At 38.7% G+C, this 19,637-nt stretch overlaps 1 protein-coding gene across 1 annotated transcript; it reads left to right on the top strand.

Annotated features, from left to right (window-relative positions):
- Positions 1-9,348: 9,348 nt before the first annotated feature.
- slc66a3 (solute carrier family 66 member 3) lies at positions 9,349-17,580 on the top strand. The gene is made up of 7 exons (XM_006626071.3): positions 9,349-9,643; positions 13,130-13,212; positions 13,733-13,802; positions 14,751-14,808; positions 15,138-15,258; positions 15,479-15,520; positions 15,750-17,580. The coding sequence occupies exons 1-7, from the start codon at positions 9,498-9,500 to the stop codon at positions 15,839-15,841; spliced, it is 612 nt and encodes a 203-aa protein (XP_006626134.1). The 5' UTR covers positions 9,349-9,497; the 3' UTR covers positions 15,842-17,580.
- Positions 17,581-19,637: the final 2,057 nt, after the last annotated feature.

Raw genomic sequence — 19,637 nt, 5'->3', positions numbered from 1 at the left:
GAATCAAAAGTGGTATAATCAAGGTTCTCTTCATGGGACAAATTGCCAGTGGCTGCCCACGTGCTTTCATTGGCAGAAACACTACTGCGGTGGCCTTCCAGGTAGGAGCACATCAGGAGAAAATGAAGAGTCGTTTTGGCAAGGCAAGGCAAAGGTTATTCAATAATCACTGCTTCTGGAGGGCAGTATCCCTGGGAGTTTATATCCGTTTCTGAAAAGAGGTGATTTCTCGGAAAGCACCCATGCGCCAACCTTTCGTGACACCTGAAACACTTTGCTGATAGAGAATAACAATCACTTGTTATGCCTGAGAGAACACTCTCTATTAAAGTTTATCACATCTGTCTTCCGCAGATGAGAACTCTGAGTCCGGGAAATAGTTGTTTGTGATAGTACATAGCAGACAAGGTAAAAGAGGGCATCCGGTAATTCTCTTTTTTCCCACACAAATAGTGCAACTATATTTATTTTTGAGGAACGCAACTCATTTTCCATAATGATAAAAGAAAGAATAATATGATTTTAAGAGTAATAAATCTAACAGTTGCCTTCAGTCAATCTTTTACTCTATTTTAAACATCATATCCAGGGTTAAATACAATTCAATCTTCATTTTTGTGTTATTAGTATTAATTTGTATTAATATTAATTTTATATGCAATTGTAATTCACTTACAATTTCACAAATGACAAGATGGTTATGTTAACAATCCAAATATTAATAATAATAAAAAAACAGATATAAATGATCTTATTGTGTTTTCTATGCACTTGTTTCAGGACAAGTAGATTCTGTTGAGGTTTGACTCTATGATTACTAGAAGAAGCTGTTTCACCCTAAAATAATTAATAGATGGTGGAGTTGAACATTCAAAGTTGTTTGCATTGCAATTTCCTTGGTGAAACTGAAACTGCATCTATTTTGATTAAAAAATAATGAAAGAAAACTGTGTAGCATTTTACATGAATGTAATATACAGTTGTTTCTTAATTTGATGTTACATTGTTGCCACACAAAAGTATGACTTATGAATTTTGTATCTGGGAGGTGACTTTATGAAAAGACGTACAAATCTCCAATTCAAAAACGGTATTTAAAACCAACTAGGTTACGGAGATCGTCTTGGCCAAAGGAAATTTCTTTACATACTGCGGTGATTCTCCTCTTTTCTGTAACAGAATACACTGCAAGGACAGAAGGAAAAGCGGGAGAGCAGGCTTGCAGGCTCAGTGGAGTTTCTTGCCCTAAATTCTTAATGATTAGAGGTGAGTCACTAGTCACCGCTAGTTACAGAGGAGCTAGGGTGTAGAAATACCGTGCAACGTCTGCTAGCAGAACATGAGAACATGAGAAACCTGCCCTCCCCCCTTTTATAGAGTGGGAAGAGAGAACATATTGAGCTTGTGCTAAATGTAACAAGTGGAAGGTCATAAAGGAGTCCCTGTCCCCCCCACAACCCGAAGTGGGCCTAAGATGTCCACAGTTACCTGGAAGAGGATGGAGAGCTACTTTAGACTGTTCTGTAGATCCTTTCCGGGTGGTAAAAGTATCACAGCGATGGCAGACGTCTACATTTCGCTGGATGAACCTCTAGTAGAAGGTGGGATGAACCCAGTACCACTTCATTATCCCTTTGAATGATCTGCAGACCTGGCCATTGTGCCCAGAGAACTTTTGTTGAAGAGGGTTTCCACTGTAGGTTGTTTTCCAGCCCTCACCCATTGATAAACCAACTTGAGTTCCAGGTTGGCCTCCTGCCTCTCTTCCCAAGAGGGCGTCAGCTCAGGTAGTAGGATCTGGCAGCTAGTGGTTGGTGGGATGCAGCTCCCCGTCTCTCACACTTGGCTGACTGGCACGTCCCTTTGAAAATAGTGGCAGGATCAGACTGGTGCAGGGAGTTGGAGAATCAAGTGTGGTCCCCATAGTCTGGCACATGTGGTAGGTTGCTGTATTAAGCATCTACGTTGGGCCTTCGGAAAAGTGAAAGGATCCTTGTCAGAGGTCGAGGTGGGCCAGAACCCCCCAAAGGCAGTCCAGCTCCAAGAAACAGGTTTACATTTTGGGGTATAATCATACTTTTCTCATCACCAATCAAATAAATTGTAATGTGCCTATTTTAAATACATTTTTTTTAATGGTCTTGTTTTCTTGGGGAGACATACAGTAGATGCCAGGAACACATGAGTGCGTGCTGAACATGTGGTGTGTTGGTGGTGTTTATGAGGAGTGATAAATTCATGTGGGATGCACCATTGTTTACAATTAAAAGCAGGCAGGTTGGTTCGTCTAGCCTTGAATAACTGTTAAATACTGTTAAATGTGTGTCTAAGATGTGAATTGCTTGCCTTTCTACTTCAGTGGACAATTTAGGATGGATGAAACTGGGTGCAGGCTAGAAGAGGTGTATTAACTCCTCTCTCTGGTGTGAGTTATTGTGTTCAAGCTCGATGCTATCCTGTGTTGCCTTGTGTGTTGTGTTTGTTAGGAATTAATGTTTTCATGAAATATGAATGGGAGGAGAACTATTTCTCCAACATAACTGGCAGACTGCACTGACTTCACAGATTTTGGTTCTGCTAAGTTTAAACTAGACAGATTGGAACCCAAAACAAATATGAAATAATTTCCTCTTTTCCATACAATGACCCATAAACCCCAAAATCATGATTCCATCAAAAGCCTCTCATGGCAGCCTCTTTGAGGGACAAGATGGTAAACCATCACTACATATCTCTTTATGTATTCTCCTATCTACATCCTTATATTTCCCAGTTGTGTTTTAAATTGTCACTCTGTGCTTGTATTTTTTATTGTACCATATTTCAGTGCTTGTTTTTTTCTTCTTTGAAAAAACAGAGTTTGAATGTGCCTTGTTAATGTTTGAAATATGCAATCAAATGGTTTATTAAAGAGTGTTTTAAGTTATGAAGTTATGAGTGTTGGTTTTATTTAAAAAAAATAAACTGCTTGTCATAGCAGATTAAAAGTCAAATACAAGAAAGGTTAAAAACGAAAGGAATTAAGGCCCACATTGCTCATCCGGATTAAAATAGTTTATTGATTCAGAAACATGTTCAAGATCCACAGCCTGTTTGTTCCCTGCAACAGACTGAGAATCTCCTGTAGCACTCACTGTCCTAAATCTTAAGTTTATGTTCGTCTTTTGCTGCTGGTTGCTATGCTGAGTTAGATGTACTGTAGCTATGTAATGTGAGTTTCAGACACGTTCAGCATTTTAATGCTTCACTTAAATCTGCTCTGTTTTCCCAGGATTAAAAGATGGATACTTTAAAGTATACCCATGTACGAAAAATCTTTCTGTCTTACTACTACAGAAAAAACAGTCTTAAAATTAAAGCAGTTGGGCGCTGGCAGTGTGCATTGCATTTTGTGCGAAAACATTAAATTCATCCTTTTTAGATTAAAATGTTTTGTCTTGTCTTGTTCAAGTGTGTACAGGAGAGAGTGAAGGAGTAGAGAGACAGTTCCATGCAAAAATATTGAATCCCTTACAATGATCTTTCTCATTTTGTTGAATTACAAATGATTGAAATACTGTATATATATATATTTATTTTTAAAACAAAGGTTTGATACATTTCAGAGGTATGATAAACTTACAAAATAGGAAGGCTATTAGATCAATATTAAAATGACTTTCTGACATCAGCTTGCTACAGGCAAATTCTAAATTCAAATATATATAAAGATTCATATTTACAAAACTAATGCAAGGGATTAACAAGCATTATTAAGCACATGTGTTCTCTTATTCTCTGGCATTAACTTGATAACAGAATAATGAAAATTCCCAAATTTAGACAGAACAAACAAATATTTACAATACATAATGCTTTGCTTTACAGGTCAGTGAGTATCAGAGCCCTACTTTCTTGAGACACAGAAATTCCAGAATTCTACTCTTATAGTTGAAGGACAACAAGACCTTAATAGGCCAAAGCTACAAGAACCTGCATCCTAATAAAATGGATCCTACCCAGAACTAAATATCCTTCTCTGTTTAGATGCTCAGAAATGAATGGGAAGCAGCCTCCCTATGCTAAACAAAGGTATCAGCAAATTAGGGAGATGTTTTTAACTTGCTGATTCCACAATAAAGGAAATCAGAATTTCCACATATACTAAATCTGGACATTTTTATTAGTTACATAAATAAAGCAGCAAGCCATCTTACATAGTAAAGCTCAGAGTACAATACTCTCATAGTGTTCACATTACTTGGACATCATTTGTTTCAAGTCTAATTTTTAAGAAGTGCTCGCTCCCAGCACAAGCTTTTGATGAAGATGAAGATAATGAATGATGATGATGTCTGTCCTTCTTCATGTCTTCATTCTTACTATTCCATTTTTGTCTGTTCCTGTGTTTATGCTATGGTTCTTTCCTTAGGAGATCAGTGTAATTACCTTACTAGAAATAGCCTAGTCACTGTTTGATATTTATATTTTAATATACAGGTGGCTAATGTAATGATCTAACAATGACTTTGTCTAATCTATGTAAATTATTAGGACTCCTTTTCCTTTTCTGTTCCTTCACTTTTCTTGCCTCATCGTTTTGCCACCCAAGGAGATCTACAAAATACAGCAACACAATATCCATGGTGCCAATACATCTGACTCCTATTACATGAAAAATCATGGAAAATATTGTTTGGACTAAACATATACAGTGGTGTGAAAAGGTGTTTGCCCCCTTCCTGATTTCTTATTTTTTTGCATGTTTGTCACACTGAAATGTTTCAGATCATTAAACAAATTGAAATATTAGACAAAGATAACACAAGTAAACACAAAATGCAGTTTTTAAAAGAAGGTTTTTATTATTAAGGGAAAAAAAAATCCAAACCTACATGGCCCTGTGTGAAAAAGTGATTGCCCCCCCTGTTAAAACATAAATCAACTGTGGTCTATCACATCTTTGGAAAGCTGAGTTCAATTTCTCTAGCCACACCCAGGCCTGATTACTGCCACACCTGTTCTCAATCAAGAAATCACTTAAATAGGACCTGCCTGACAAAGTGAAGTAGACCAAAAGATCCTCAAAAGCTAGACATCATGCTGCAATCCAAAGAAATTCAGGAACAAATGAGAAACAGAGTAATTGAGATTTATCAGTCTGGAAAAGGTTATAAAGCCATTTCTAAAGCTTTGGGACTCCAGCAAACCACAGTGAGAGCCATTACCCACAAATGGCGAAAACATGGAACAGTGGTGAACCTTCCCAGGAGTGGCCGGCCGACCAAAATTACCTCAAGAGCGCAGCGACGACTCATCCAAGAGGTCACAAAAAACCCCACAACAAAATCCAAAGAACTGCAGGCTTCACTTGCCTCAGTTAAGGTCAGTGTTCATGACTGGGCAAAAATGGCCTGCATGGCAGAGTTCCAAGACGAAAACCACTGCTGAGAAAAAAGAACATAAAGGCTCCTCTCAGTTTTGCCGGAAAACATCTTGATGATCCCCAAGACTTTTGGGAAAATACTCTGTGGACTGACGAGACAAAAGTTGAACTTTTTGGAAGGTGTGTGTCCCATTACATCTGGCGTAAAAGTAACACAGCATTTCAGAAAAGGAACATCATACCAACAGTAAAATATGGTGGTGGTAGTGTGATGGTCTGGGGCTGTTCAGGACCTGGAAGACTTGCTGTGGTAAATGGAACCATGAATTCTGCTGCCTACCAAAAAATCCTGAAGGAGAATGTCCGGCCATCTGTTCGTCACCTCAAGCTGAAGCGCACTTGGACAATGATCCAAAACACACCAGCAAGTCCACCTCTGAATGGCTTAAGAAAAACAAAATGAAGACTTTGGAGTGGCCTAGTCAAAGTCCTGACCTGAATCCGATTGAGATGTTGTGGCATGACCTTAAAAAAGCGGTTAAGGCTCGAAAACCCTCCAATGTGGCTGAATTACAACAATTCTGCAAAGATGAGTGGGCCAAAATTCCTCCACAGTACTGTAAAAGACTCATTGCCAGTTATCGCAAATGCTTGATTGCAGTTGTTGCTGTTAACGTTGGCCCAACCAGTTATTAGGTTTAGGGGGCAATCACTTTTTCACACAGGGCTATGTATTTTTTTTTCCCTTATAATAAAAACCTTCATTTAAAAACTGCATTTTGTGTTTACTTGTGTTATCTTTGTCTAATATTTCAATTTGTTTGATCTGAAACATTTCAGTGTGACAAACATGCAAAAAAATAAGAAATCAGGAAGGGGGCAAACACTTTTTCACACCACTGTATGACACTAGGGTAGAGTTAGCATGGATTTAGAAAAGGTAGGTCTTGCTTAATTAATCTCTCAAATTATTTGAACAAGCAACACCAGTAAAGGATACTCAAATAATTTATAATTTGTTGTATTTAGATTTTCAGAAGGCTTTTCATTAAGATCATCTTAAAAAATATATGTAGACAAGTTTAATGTAGACAAAAGCAGTTTTTTATGTGGGTTGTAAAAATACATTTTACACCGTATGAAGCACTGGGCTCTGAAGTAGTGTTATTATTGACATTTTTTTGTAGATAACATTAATATAAAGGTAAAGAAACGGTCTACTTCCATTTATGACCATTCTGATGTTCTTAAATGTCAGCAAAAATAGAAAGAAAACTCAAAAACTAAAATAAGATGATTGCATAAATATTCACCCCTTTGCTTCTGCGAACCTAAATTGGTCCAGGTGCTCAGAATTACATTGACAAGTTACACAGTTAGTTGAAGTGTCTCAGCTGTGCATAATAATAGTGGTTAAGATTGTTTTTACAATAAATACACCTGTGTCTTTCTACCAGCAAGGCTATGACATACTTATAATTAAGTATTCAAAAGAGTTTAAAAAATAACCTTTCTCTTGCCTTGTAGATCAAACCATTCGGTGGTCAGAAATGATTTGTGAGTCATTGCCTTTCTCTGTTGGTGTCACAAGGCCCAGTCATGTCTACAGTTAGTTTATGATACAGCTGTAAGGGAGTTAACAAAATCAAAGATAAAAAAACAATTTACTACTGTGTTAGCTTCACTGCTGGTACATTACAAATTTAATTGGTAAAGCACTTACCAGAAAGGTCCCTGATTACCTGCAGTAACTGAGATGGTACAGTAGCTCTATGCTAGTGAGCCAGCATGCACACTGAGGCCAGGTGACAGGGGCCTACACTACTTTGTGGCCCAACAGTTGAACTAAAAAGACAAAATGAGAAAGATGCGTTTGTGTTTTGGGATTCACTACCATAATTTGAGATGTACTATCTCTATTTTTAAATAAAGTCTTGTGTCAGTCACAAAATATTTTTTCAAATGTTAATTTAATTTTAATAAACATTCTGACATATTCATCCTGGTAAGTTTCAAGTAACATTATTGTACCTTTCAGAAAATGTTACAGTACATTGGTTGATTAGATCTGCTTTTTCAATTACATTATCTACCCCTCCACCACCACCAATGTGCAGCCCCACCTGGATGATGTGACGGCAGCCATAGTGCGCAAGAACGCTCACCACAAATCAGCTATCAGTGGGGAGGAGAGCAGAGTGATAAACCCAATTCATAGATGCCACAAAACGAATGGGAACCTATTTTCCTATTCTAGAAATACACCCAATAACCAAGAGAGGCCAATTTTGAACCAATGGATTCTTTATACAGGAGACAAGAGTTCCCTAAATACCACTCTCCCTAAATGGCTCTCTGGCCAAAGTTGAAATATTTCTTCACGATTGCTTTGATCACTGAATCTGGGACCCCTCCATCTCAGAAAACATCGCTATGCTGCGAAGCTGGAAATGTTGACGATAGCCAGGTGTCCCCATTCTATCTAGATTCACATCATAACAATATATTTTGATATTACATTTTTATTAATGAACATGGAAGTAGGGCTATTATTGACATTAAAATAAGTATGAGTGGCATGCACATTTGTAAATTTCGGTGCGTGAGCTAACTCTTCACACGCACCTTCTGAAAGGTTCCAACCCCTGGCTTAAGACATCACAGGGACACTTCCAGCCCTCAAATGAGACCTTAAACTTGGCAGAGCAGACTTGATTTTCTCATTTCATGCATGTGTTTCTTAGTTGTTAATGGGTACATGTTAGGTCAAATATCTTGTGTATTTTTTGTCTTTTTTCTGCCTGCAAAACAAATTTCCCAATTCGGACAATAAAGGAATTAAGTTAGACTTAGTGCAAAATGTTTTTTTTGTATACAGCTCCATATCTAAGTATCGAAAGGCTCAGGCATCGTCTTACTCCCACCCTGCCCACTATTAGACTGAGAGAAAACAGGATAGAGGGGAGCATAGTTTAGAATGGCCGGGACTGAAGAGGATACCAAAGATCATTGAAGAAGTACTGTACACCGAGTTTCATCTCTTTCTGTACTGTGGGGCAGGGGGCACACCAGGACACTGACTGGACCTGTTTTTGGAGAATGGTAATGCTGGACTCGTCCTGTGGGACACTGGTTTTTGGATTGCTAGGGTTCATGGGTGTTTCTGTGTTTCTGTAGCTCAAGTCACTCTCTCCCTCGGAAGGTGCCTCTGGTGGTGTTAGGTTAAAATGTGTTAGTATTCCTAATACTAACTGTTGAGCTGTTGTTGTTGATCGGGGGGTCAGAGGTTAAGGCACTGTGGCGACGTTTGGGTGGAAAGGAGATTATGTTCCTGTAAAGGGCGTAAACAAAAAGAAATAAAGCCATCCCCATTTGAACCAGTTATACATGACAGTTATTTAACCCATATGAACTGATTACTCAATACTCTTATCTATGTACTGTAAGATAACTGTCTTGTCCGGTCTGTGGAAGATATACAGTATAAAGAACCTGCTGCCAGGAAAAAGGGTCCTACAGCCCTTAAGATAGCTAGGTGGTATAATCAGCTACAGGTTAAGTTAAAGTCATATCCATGACAGATACACTAGCAGTAGAAAATTTGCAAAAATCCCATTCTTTGATGTTTTACTTCCTTTGGTACTGTCATTTTTTGGCAGAAACTATCCTAAAAAGTATATACTGTAGCATGAATAATCAACTATAGAATAATAACTATCATTTAAATAATAGTAAAACTATTAATAAGAATAATGTAATTTAAAACAATTTAAAAATATGTCATTTTGTTTAGTAATTGACCCGTTTGCTGTATTTCCCTTTTTTTCTATGGTGACTTTCCATGTGCCTATACTGTACATCTCCCAAATACAATTGTCGTGCGTTTATATCTGAATCTTAGTGACACGTTTAAAAAAAGGACTCGCTTTTCTGTGCGACTATACGGTATTCCGCCACGTATTTGAAAGTGCCGTTGGGTATTGGTCGGCTGGTGGGAAGTGGTGTTTGCTTAAAGTCGTATGGTAGCATTGTAATAACATATAAGGGAAATACTATACTATATTATAGCTTCATCAGTACCGAGGGATCAGCCAAGTCAAAAGAGTTGCTGACAGCTCCCATACGTTAAATAATGGGTGCAGATATGATGCTTAATTTTGCGAACTTTAGCACTTTGTTTGTATGTATGGTACTTAAATTCCCACAAATCATTATGCTCATTTCATCAAAATCAACCAAAGGTATTAGCGTGAAAAGCCTCCTACTAGAACTAACAGGGTAAGGTTTCTCTTTTCTACAGAACGTCTAGCAGTGCTGTTGGGAGAAAATTATATATATTTTATAAAGATTAATCTTGAGAGTTGGTTCTCCAGCGAAACAGTTTTCTATGTAAATATAGAAAAAAAACTTCCTCGTCCTCTTTGGCTTCGATCTATCGGTGTTATTTAGCTAGCTAATATTTTTTTTAACTGTTCGACGAGCTGCTGTATTTGAATTTCAGATTTGTTGTGTTACTTTATTTTTCATGCATTAACACCAGAGAAGTAGTGTAATTACCTAAGTCACATATTTCCTGGTGTGTAGTAACCGCCCTGTAAAAATTGTAATGTTTAGACGAAATATGGGTCAGCATTGGATTAAACTAAACTAGCCTGCGTTATTAAATTTTAAGGAGCTAATCGACGATCACCAAAATAGACAGAAACGCAAAGTATTTTTATATTAGGTGGAAAATAGTGTTGAATTGTTTTGTTTGTTCCAGTTAATTAGGTGGGTTTGTTTCATTTAAGACGAGTTCAATAATTTAGGTTCAATTAAATCGAATGCGACTTTACTCCAGAACAGAACACTCAGTACAGTATGCACCTAGTCACAGTTTAGATTTAAACGCATTTGTTACCCGTAATGCAGAAATCGAGATGTGTGAGGATACGTCACTTTGCATTCATACCAGTCAAAGTGTAATTGTTTCTGTTTAATCCCAAAATAAGCAGGACACGTGGAGGTTGTTCATAAAGTATGTATAAAAATAATCCTTGTTTTTGCCGCCCTAGATGCACTTGCATGCAATGAATTCTTAGTAATGACTTGCTAGTTTTTTGTGGTTTTCTTTAACCATACCGTACGTGCCTTGGTAAGTTTCATTATAAAACTGCATCACAGACCCTAACAGAAATCGGCTTCTTGAAATTGCTCGATGTTGATGTGTGTTAGTCGAGTGAATAGACGTTCCTTTGCCCAAAGTTTTTTTTCTATGTGCTCTTTTGTTTATTCTTTGTAGTGCTGAAGTGGTGGGCTTTATTGTCAAAGCTTTGAGAGTCCCCATTAAACTCAACAAAAGTTGTCTGCTTGTGTATTCAGTCATAATGGTCATGTTAAAAAATGATCGAGACAAGTGAAAATTTATAAACTAGTTTGAGCAGTAAAAGGCAAAAACAGTGATTGCCCTGGCATTTGTTGTAGCTCCATTGACATAATCTGCATTACAAAATTGGGTTTCCAATTCTGGTGTTCAGATTGTACTGTTGTGTGTAGTGACCCCCTTTTTAACACTTTATTAAATTGTAAATAACCCCTTACCCGTATGTTTTTATATAGTGACTTGTTTAAAGGTTTAAAGTTAAGGTAAAGGTGTTTAGTGTTGTCTTGTTTGTACAAGAAAACCCACAAATGTTCTGAAGAAATCTTGCAATGAAACAGATTTAAATAGGAATAGTTTAGCATTAATCACATAATTGATCATGCATACAGAATTTCTAAATCTGAATATATGGGGATTGCCAAAGCATCATGTTTTTGAAAAATTGCTAAGCAAAACACTACAAAATGCAATCGCACGAGCATGTTGCTTTGATAAAAGCACTGATATGTGGATGCAGTGTTTTGTACAAATTAATTTCACACTTGTTTGTCTGAATTATCTGTAACACCTGATATGTGTTATTTGTTTTTAAAATCTGTTGGCCTAGTTAGGTTTAGCTTCTGTATAGGCTGAGCAGGGATACATTTCTTTACAGTTCAGCAACATTTCTTCAAATTGGAATCATTTCATGCTGCTTGAGTTGATAAAGATTATGCATGTGTTTTGTTTAGCCTTCCTGTGATTAGATTACATTTTGTAGCATTTTCTGTCCATTCAAATAGTTGTGGTGGCATATTGTACTTGTTCTACAAGAACTTTTAGTTATATAAAATCTAGTAGTTTCCTATAATTGTAATGTAATTTGTAACACTTATCTATAGAATTGCCCTGCGTTGTTGCCAGTACTGAACTGACTGCACATAACTTTACAACAACTAACTGTACTGGACATGAAAATAAATATATTGCAAGAAATTCCTCTTTTTTGTAGCAGGAACGCTTGCCTTTTATTGAACAGGTGTGGCAGGCCAATACATGATGCTGATTAATATTAGTCATTAACATCGTTGATTAACAGAGCGTCTACAGTGAAAGTCACAAGCTAGTAGCATGTGTGGTCACTGTTGCACTGTTGGAAGCTATACGTCTGGGATGCCTGCTTTTCATTAGGTTGCAGGTGCTGTCTTCAGTCTTGTGAGCTTCTGACCACTGGTCTGTGACCTCTAGATGCCACCAATCACCCCATCTTATCCCACAAATGGGGATCAAGGCACGCAGCCTATGCAGAGTATTACTGCATTATTCTCATTCTGAGCAAACCATGAAGATGTGGTTTGTCCTACTGGGGTGTTGTTACCTGTCTATAATCCTGCAGGGTGGGCAGCAATTGATGACCATACTTGATCGATGTAGCATCATGTGGTTTGATTGCCATCAATTTGCAAATGGATTACTAGACAATCTTGCCCAAATCATCACATGGGACCGCTCTATTCTCTACAATAAATAGCACATTCTGCACATCTCCTCCATTTAAGGGAACATCTAGTCACTGCTGGCCAGTCCACCTGAGGTCTTGCTCACAAAACCTCATTCTTTTGCGCCGCACAGCAACTTCCCAGTGAGCACTGGGCTCCAGCGCTGTCCTCTGGTCAGCCAGCAATGACTGGCTGCTTCCTCTAAGTTGAGCTGCTGATGCATGTGGTGCTGTGGCCTGGCAGTTCTGAGTCTGTGGGGGCAGCACTGTGGGAACTGTCTGAAAGATGGAACAGTATGTGTTGATGTTGGTCGGTGTGTGGTGGTCCGTGATCACAGCCTGTCTGATGGACGCGTTTGAAAATGCTGCCTGGGTTGCTCGCAGCCAGCATGCAACAGTGTGCACGATGTTGAAGGCTTAGTCAACCCTCTAAATAAGCACAAGAACATAACAATGCTCGCAAACAAGAGGAGGCCATTCAGTCTGTGTTTGTTCTCTTGATAAGCGGAACATATCGGTTTTTTTCCACCCTTTTTTTAAACTTTTGTTTTTACCAGCCTGGACTTTCAGTAGGTTAAATCGCCTCAATACCTAAGCCCAGCCAACTCCCATTCTCTAACTAATGAGGTTTAGTGCTCATGCAGCAAACACAAAAGTATTTTCTAAAAGCATACATGCAGAGTGATATTTTCTTTTGATGTATAGTAGAGTTTGTGCTACGAAGAGATTTTATCTTTATTTTCAAAACACCACCCATCAAACTAACTTGATTCATCATCCAGTTAGTTTAAAGCTGTATTTATCTTATATTAATGAATATTAAAAATAATGTAGATTATGTCTGTGTTCTCTGGGGTACCACTAGCGTAAACACTTGAATGTGAAAGAATTACCTCGCTTGTAAAACTTTCTTTTTTTATTTTAGATTCATTGTGTTTATCTTATACCAGATGTATTATGACTATCCACCAGCCACATACTTGGAATATCCCATTCTCATTGCTCAAGGTATGGTCTGAAACCTCTGTCTGCTTGATAGCTCTTAAAGTTAAAGTGTTCAGTTTTTACCAGAAACATGGGCATGTTTAGTGTGAGGGTTAATGGTTGCGTTTATTGCCATTTTAATCCCAAAGAGTAAAGAGACATTGCATATTAAATACTTACAGTATGTTCCCCAATAAAAAAAAGTCTTTAAGTATTTTTTTCCAAGAAACCTAAAATAATATTATTTTTTTTTATTTATTTAATAGGCATTTTCTGGTTGTCTTGAACTTCATTATTCACTATGCTTGACTCTGGTATGCCTCGCTATTCTGTTTAAGGATGGCATGAGGAACCGAGAAAAAGTGCAGGCATTTAAAAACAAGGAACAAAGTACACTGGGGGATGATCCTCAGATCAGTTAGCTACTAGTGAACAAATGGGTAGATGGGCTGAATGACCTTTTATTTTGACATGTTTTGTTTTTAGAATTTTATGTTTCATGTCCTTCAGATTTCTTGTTGTCTAATGGAGATTTGTTTTTCAGATGTGATCCTCCTGCTAATAATTTTCTACTATAATGGAAACCTGAAGCAGAGTCTGCTCTATGCAGGACTGTATCCTCCATGTACCTTCAGCATACTGAATGGGATGCCGTACAGCCCAGTACAGTCCAGTTTTTCAATAAGAGAAATTGTAGTTAAAAACATTAAAGGTCTTAGCAGTGTTTCTATGATAATACATTGAATAATTTTTAAATAAAATGTTAGCATACTGTACTGGTAGCCAGCAGCCGTATCACCCTACAACTCCCAACTGGCAACCCACTGAAGCTAAGCAGGTGTGAGCCTGGTCAGTACCTGGATAGGAGACCTCCTGGGGAAAAACTAAGTTTGCTGCTAGAAGAGGTGTTAGTGGGGCCAGCAGGGGGCGCTCACCCTGCAGTCCATGTGGGTCCTAATGCCCCAGTATAGTGATGGGGACACTATACTGTAAATAGGCGCCGTCCTTCTGATGAGACGTAAAACCGAGGTCCTGACTCTCAATGGTCATTAAGAATGCCCGGGCATTTATCGAAAAGAGCAGGGGTGTAACCCCAGTGTCCTGGCCAAATTTCCCATTGGCCCTTACCAATCATGGCCTCCTAATAATTCCCGTCTATGAATTGGCTTCATTACTCTGCTCTCCTCCCCACTGATAGCTGGTGTGTGGTGAGCGTTCTGGCGCACTATGGCTGCCATCGCATCATCCAGGTGGATGCTGCACATTGGTGGTGGTGGAGGGGAGTCCCCATTACCTGTAAAGCGCTTTGAGTGGAGTGTCCAGAAAAGCGCTATATAAGTGTAAGCAATTATTATTATTACTTCATTTTATTCAACACAGGAAGGCATTCAAATGCCAAAAATGAATAAAGCATTCTGATATACTGTACCATAATGTCCGATGGTATATTTTACCATCTTGGTGTTTATATAACCTGATGCTGTTGTAAGTGATGACATTTTCAGTGTTGTGTCTTTTACATTTTTAAGAATAATATTGGACCTTAGCTGGAAATTGTACAGGTTTGTTGGGGGATGGCATCTTCTCACACTCCAGAAGTGGATAATAGACGTGGCCATGGTAATGTTGCATTTGCTTAAATTCTCTTTTCAGAACTGCAGGGCTGACTGAGATGAGTCAAAAGATTTTGGTACTTTATTCTTCTGGTTAACTAATTGTTTTAAAGAATAAGGGTCATAAGAAGCCTTTTGAAGACTTGCAGGAAAAATATTTTCACTGTCATAAATTTAATTAACTTCTCAATCATAACACTCATACTGTACGTAAGAATGAAGTAGCGCATGTAGAAAAACATATCAGTACAGTATCAACTAATACTTGTTCATAATGACATCCTGTGACATGAGCAGCTTCATTAATGGATGTTGTGTTCTGTGTTCATTTTTTAGAGCCTATGTACCTTTATTAGTGCTGCCAGTAAAATTGCACAGCTCCAGTGTTTGTGGGTTTCCAGAGACTCTGGGCAAGTGAGTGCACTGACCTGGGGTTTGGCCACCTACACCTGCCTCAGTAAGTACACTGGAACAGTATAGTATGCCCATACAGTTACTTAATGGAAGATCAGATAGATTTATTGGCTTGTGTTCAGTGAAGCATTATATAGTTAGGGATGTACTGCATTTTGTTGCAAGAAATACAGTTTTTCACAGGCATTGTCAGTTTCACAGAATAGTTAGAACTTATATGCTTTAAATGTTGTTTGTTAACATCAGCCATCTTTTTTTTCCAGCAAGGATTTTTACCACAGTAATGACAACAGGAGATGCTCAAGGTAAGTTGTCTAAATTTATTCCAAAGTGAATGATGCCATGAAAAATGAAATAAAGTGCATGAGGACACAGTAGTGAGAGAAGTACATCCTGTTGGGAAATTTAAAATGTGGTTTCAAGGCCGTGTTTCTATAAAGGCAGTTACTAGTAAAACATTTGAAACAAATTCAAGCGTGTAGGACATAAGGATACAAAGCCTATATCTTTAAGCCAATCTCTTTCTTTCCACAGTTCTTGTGCGTTTTATAGTGATGGCAGGTCTGAATGGCTGGGTTACAGGAACTGTACTGTACTATAGAAGATCTGGAAAGAAGATGGACTGAGTGACTTCTTCAAGAATTAAAACTTGGTTTGGATCTTTATAAAACAGTTCTTCTGTGGGGTAACCAGCCACTTATCTACTGTCCAGTACCTTTCAGTAAGACTGTAGTACATTCTGTATGACAGAACAGTTTATAAGGACTGTAATCATGTATTTTTTTGAGCACCTCCAACTCACCTCTCATGACAATGCTGCAGGCTTCACCGCGCCTTACAGGAGAGGTAAAACCTGGAGCAGTGTCATACCTCTTACTGATCTCACTGCCAACGTGCATATACAAGGCTGGCCCAAAGGATTGAGCTATTGTGCGGCATTTTGGGTCGATTGAGCCGCCGCCATTTGAACCAGTGACATCTTGGGTTCATTCTCTTTTCGTTTTAGTAATGGCTTGTTTCTGGACCATCACCCATGCAGACAGGCTTTCTGTAAGGAGTCGATGAATGAACACCGACTCCCATCTCGGATACGGAACACTGCAATCTTTTAAAGGCAGTATTGGGTTCACAGTTCCATCCCTATCTAGTTTCCTGCTTGCCCCTCTGCTCTGATTGGAAGTGCGGCCTCATGAGAGTAGTGGCTGGGTCATATCACATGCATTTCACTTTCACTTTTCCTGTAACCTTCTGCTGATGTTCTGTACCACTTTATCCCTATTTCTTTTGAAAACTCATTAAGTCTTCATGATTCATTTGCCATGTTATGCAGGGTGCTGGTTCTTAAAGTTCAATATCAAACCTAGAGTTTAGAATGGTTTATTTAGTCTGTAATCACGTTCAACTATTTTATTACAGAGATCATTACACTACTCTTTTGCACCTAAAACAATTTAGGGTTCCTATAGCAAAGGGGTTAAGAATCCAACTTCTTTATATAGTGCCAGTATAGTGCTAGAGCCAGTTTAGAACTCCCTGTGTTGCATAATCATGACATATCTCGCACTACCCTACATTGAGCCTGAACATTAGGACATTACAACTGACAACAGTTCAATCTACCAATCTTGCCAAATACTGGACATGAGCTCAAAGGAGCACATCCTGACCTTGACCCTTGTTGAATTGTCCCAGAAAAAGTACCAGCCAGGACTCCCTCATACCCAGCATAAATGGGTTGCACTCTTGCCTGTTGGGACTACTGATCTCATCCACAAAGGTAGTGACCTTCTGGCTTTTCCCCCCCTTTAACCCTTTTTCTAAAGAGATTTAGGAATAAATGCATTCTTTCCACTCCCGGGTGTCTGGTTCCTGAAGTCCAGTTTCTGCCTTCTCTGACTCAGGACTACGGTATTATGTGTAGTAAATATTTTCTTACACTTCCACAGGTTGTCAACTGCAATGATTTTTTTTACTGTCTTTAATGTAACTCAGTTTTGTATTTAACATTTTAACTCTCATTGAATATCTTTATTCATTGTTGCACAGAAGAGAATGGCTCTGTGAGTCCAATTGGTAGCACAATTTTAACATGTTAAGTGTTCAAAGCCACAGATAAGACCTAGCACAAGCTTTCTGTATATCAGATATTGAGGGATGATTTTACAGATTTGTATTGTTTTTTTATATGAAAACTAGTCCTGAAATGTTAGCCAACAATGGTATTTGCCAGTAAAATGTATTTTTTAACATCTGAGATTATGCTGTATTGAATTTTGGCATCACAAAGAAATGTTGTCATGGTTCTGTAATACTAATTGGACACCTGAATTGCCACTGAATAAAAAAAAGAGTCATTTGGTTACAACGATATTTTTATTACACAGAAATGAATGCACATGAACACAACTTTTCTCCATGCAGTCCCTGATGTATAGTACATATAATACGTTGTGCCTGCTAAACAGGGTCCACCAAGTTAGCTGAACAGTATTCTTTCAACGGTTGTAATAAAGGCTGATCTATGGCCATTTCCTAAGGGAAATATGTAGACATGTTGATGTGGAGTACTCATCAAGAATATGTGATAGATGCACACTTATTGATCAAAATATTAGCAACCCCCCTGGAAATTAGAGTATCTGGGCCCTGGGAGCAGAAGGTGGTGCATGGAACTGAAGAGGCACGTCCCATAAGGTTTTGAAATGTTAGCAGTTCTTTCCAATCATGTTTTTCTGATTGCAAGCACCTAAGATTGCCATGAGACTAACACGTTCCCCCCACCAATCCCCCATTCCTCTGTGCCAGCAGAACCTACAGTGCCTTGCGAAAGTATTCGGCCCCCTTGAACTTTTCAACCTTTTGCCACATTTCAGGCTTCAAACAAAGATATAAAATTTTTATTTTATGTGAAGAATCACCAACAAGTGGGACACAATTGTGAAGTGGAACGAAATCTATTGGATTTTTGAAACTTTTTTAACTAATAAAAAAATGAAAAGTGGGGCGTGCAAAATTATTCGGCCCCTTTACTTTCAGTGCAGCAAACTCACTCCAGAAGTTCAGCGAGGATCTCTGAATGATCCAATGTTGTCCTAAATGACTGATGGTGATAAATAGAATCCACCTGTGTGTAATCAAGTCTCTGTATAAATGCACCTGCTCTGTGATAGTCTCAAGGTTCTGTTGAAAGCGCAGAGAGCATCATGAAGACCAAGGAACACACCAGGCAGGTCCGTAATACTGTTGTGGAGAAGTTTAAAGCCGGATTTGGATACAAAAAGATTTCCCAAGCTTCAAACATCCCAAGGAGCACTGTGCAAGCGATCATCTTGAAATGGAAGGAGTATCAGACCACTGCAAATCTACCAAGACCTGGCCGTCCCTCTAAACTTTCAGCTCAGACAAGGAGAAGACTGATCAGAGATGCAGCCAAGAGGCCCATTTTCACTCTGGATGAACTGCAGAGAACTACAGCTGAGGTGGGAGAGTCTGTCCATAGGACAACAATCAGTCTTACACTGCACAAATCTGGCCTTTATGGAAGAGTGGCAAGAAGAAAGCCATTTCTCAAAGATATCCATAAAAAGTCTCGTCTAAAGTTTGCCACAAGCCACCTGGGAGACACCCCAAACATGTGGAAGAAGGTGCTCTGGTCAGATGAAACCAAAATCGAACTTTTTGGCCACAATGCAAAACGATATGTTTGGCGTAAAAGCAACACAGCTCATCACCCTCAACACACCATCCCCACTGTCAAACATGGTGGTGGCAGCATCATGGTTTGGGCCTGCTTTTCTTCAGCAGGGACAGGGAAGATGGTTAAAATTGAGGGGAAGATGGATGCAGCCAAATACAGGACCATTCTGGATGAAAACCTGTTGGAGTCTGCAAAAGACCTGAAACTGGGACGGAGATTTATCTTCCAACAAGACAATGATCCCAAACATACAGCAAAATCTACAAAGGAATGGTTCACAAATAAACGTATCCAGGTGTTTGAATGGCCAAGTCAAAGTCCAGACCTGAATCCAATCGAGAATCTGTGGAAAGAGCTGAAAACTGCTGTTCACAAACGCTCTCCATCCAACCTCACTGAGCTCGAGCTGTTTTGCAAGGAAGAATGGGCAAGAATTTCAGTCTCTCGATGTGCAAAACTGATAGAGACATACCCCAAGCGACTTGCAGCTGTAATCGCAGCAAAAGGTGGCTCTACAAAGTATTAACGCAAGGGGGCCGAATAATTTTGCACGCCCCACTTTTCATTTTTTTATTAGTTAAAAAAGTTTCAAAAACCCAATAGATTTCGTTCCACTTCACAATTGTGTCCCACTTGTTGGTGATTCTTCACATAAAATAAAAAAATTATATCTTTATGTTTGAAGCCTGAAATGTGGCAAAAGGTTGAAAAGTTCAAGGGGGCCG

Source organism: Lepisosteus oculatus, chromosome 2 (assembly GCF_040954835.1).
Source record: "Lepisosteus oculatus isolate fLepOcu1 chromosome 2, fLepOcu1.hap2, whole genome shotgun sequence".
Classification (NCBI taxonomy): Eukaryota; Metazoa; Chordata; class Actinopteri; order Semionotiformes; family Lepisosteidae; genus Lepisosteus; species Lepisosteus oculatus.
Note: the sequence above shows the minus strand (reverse complement) of the source record. Positions and strands in the feature narration are given on the sequence as shown.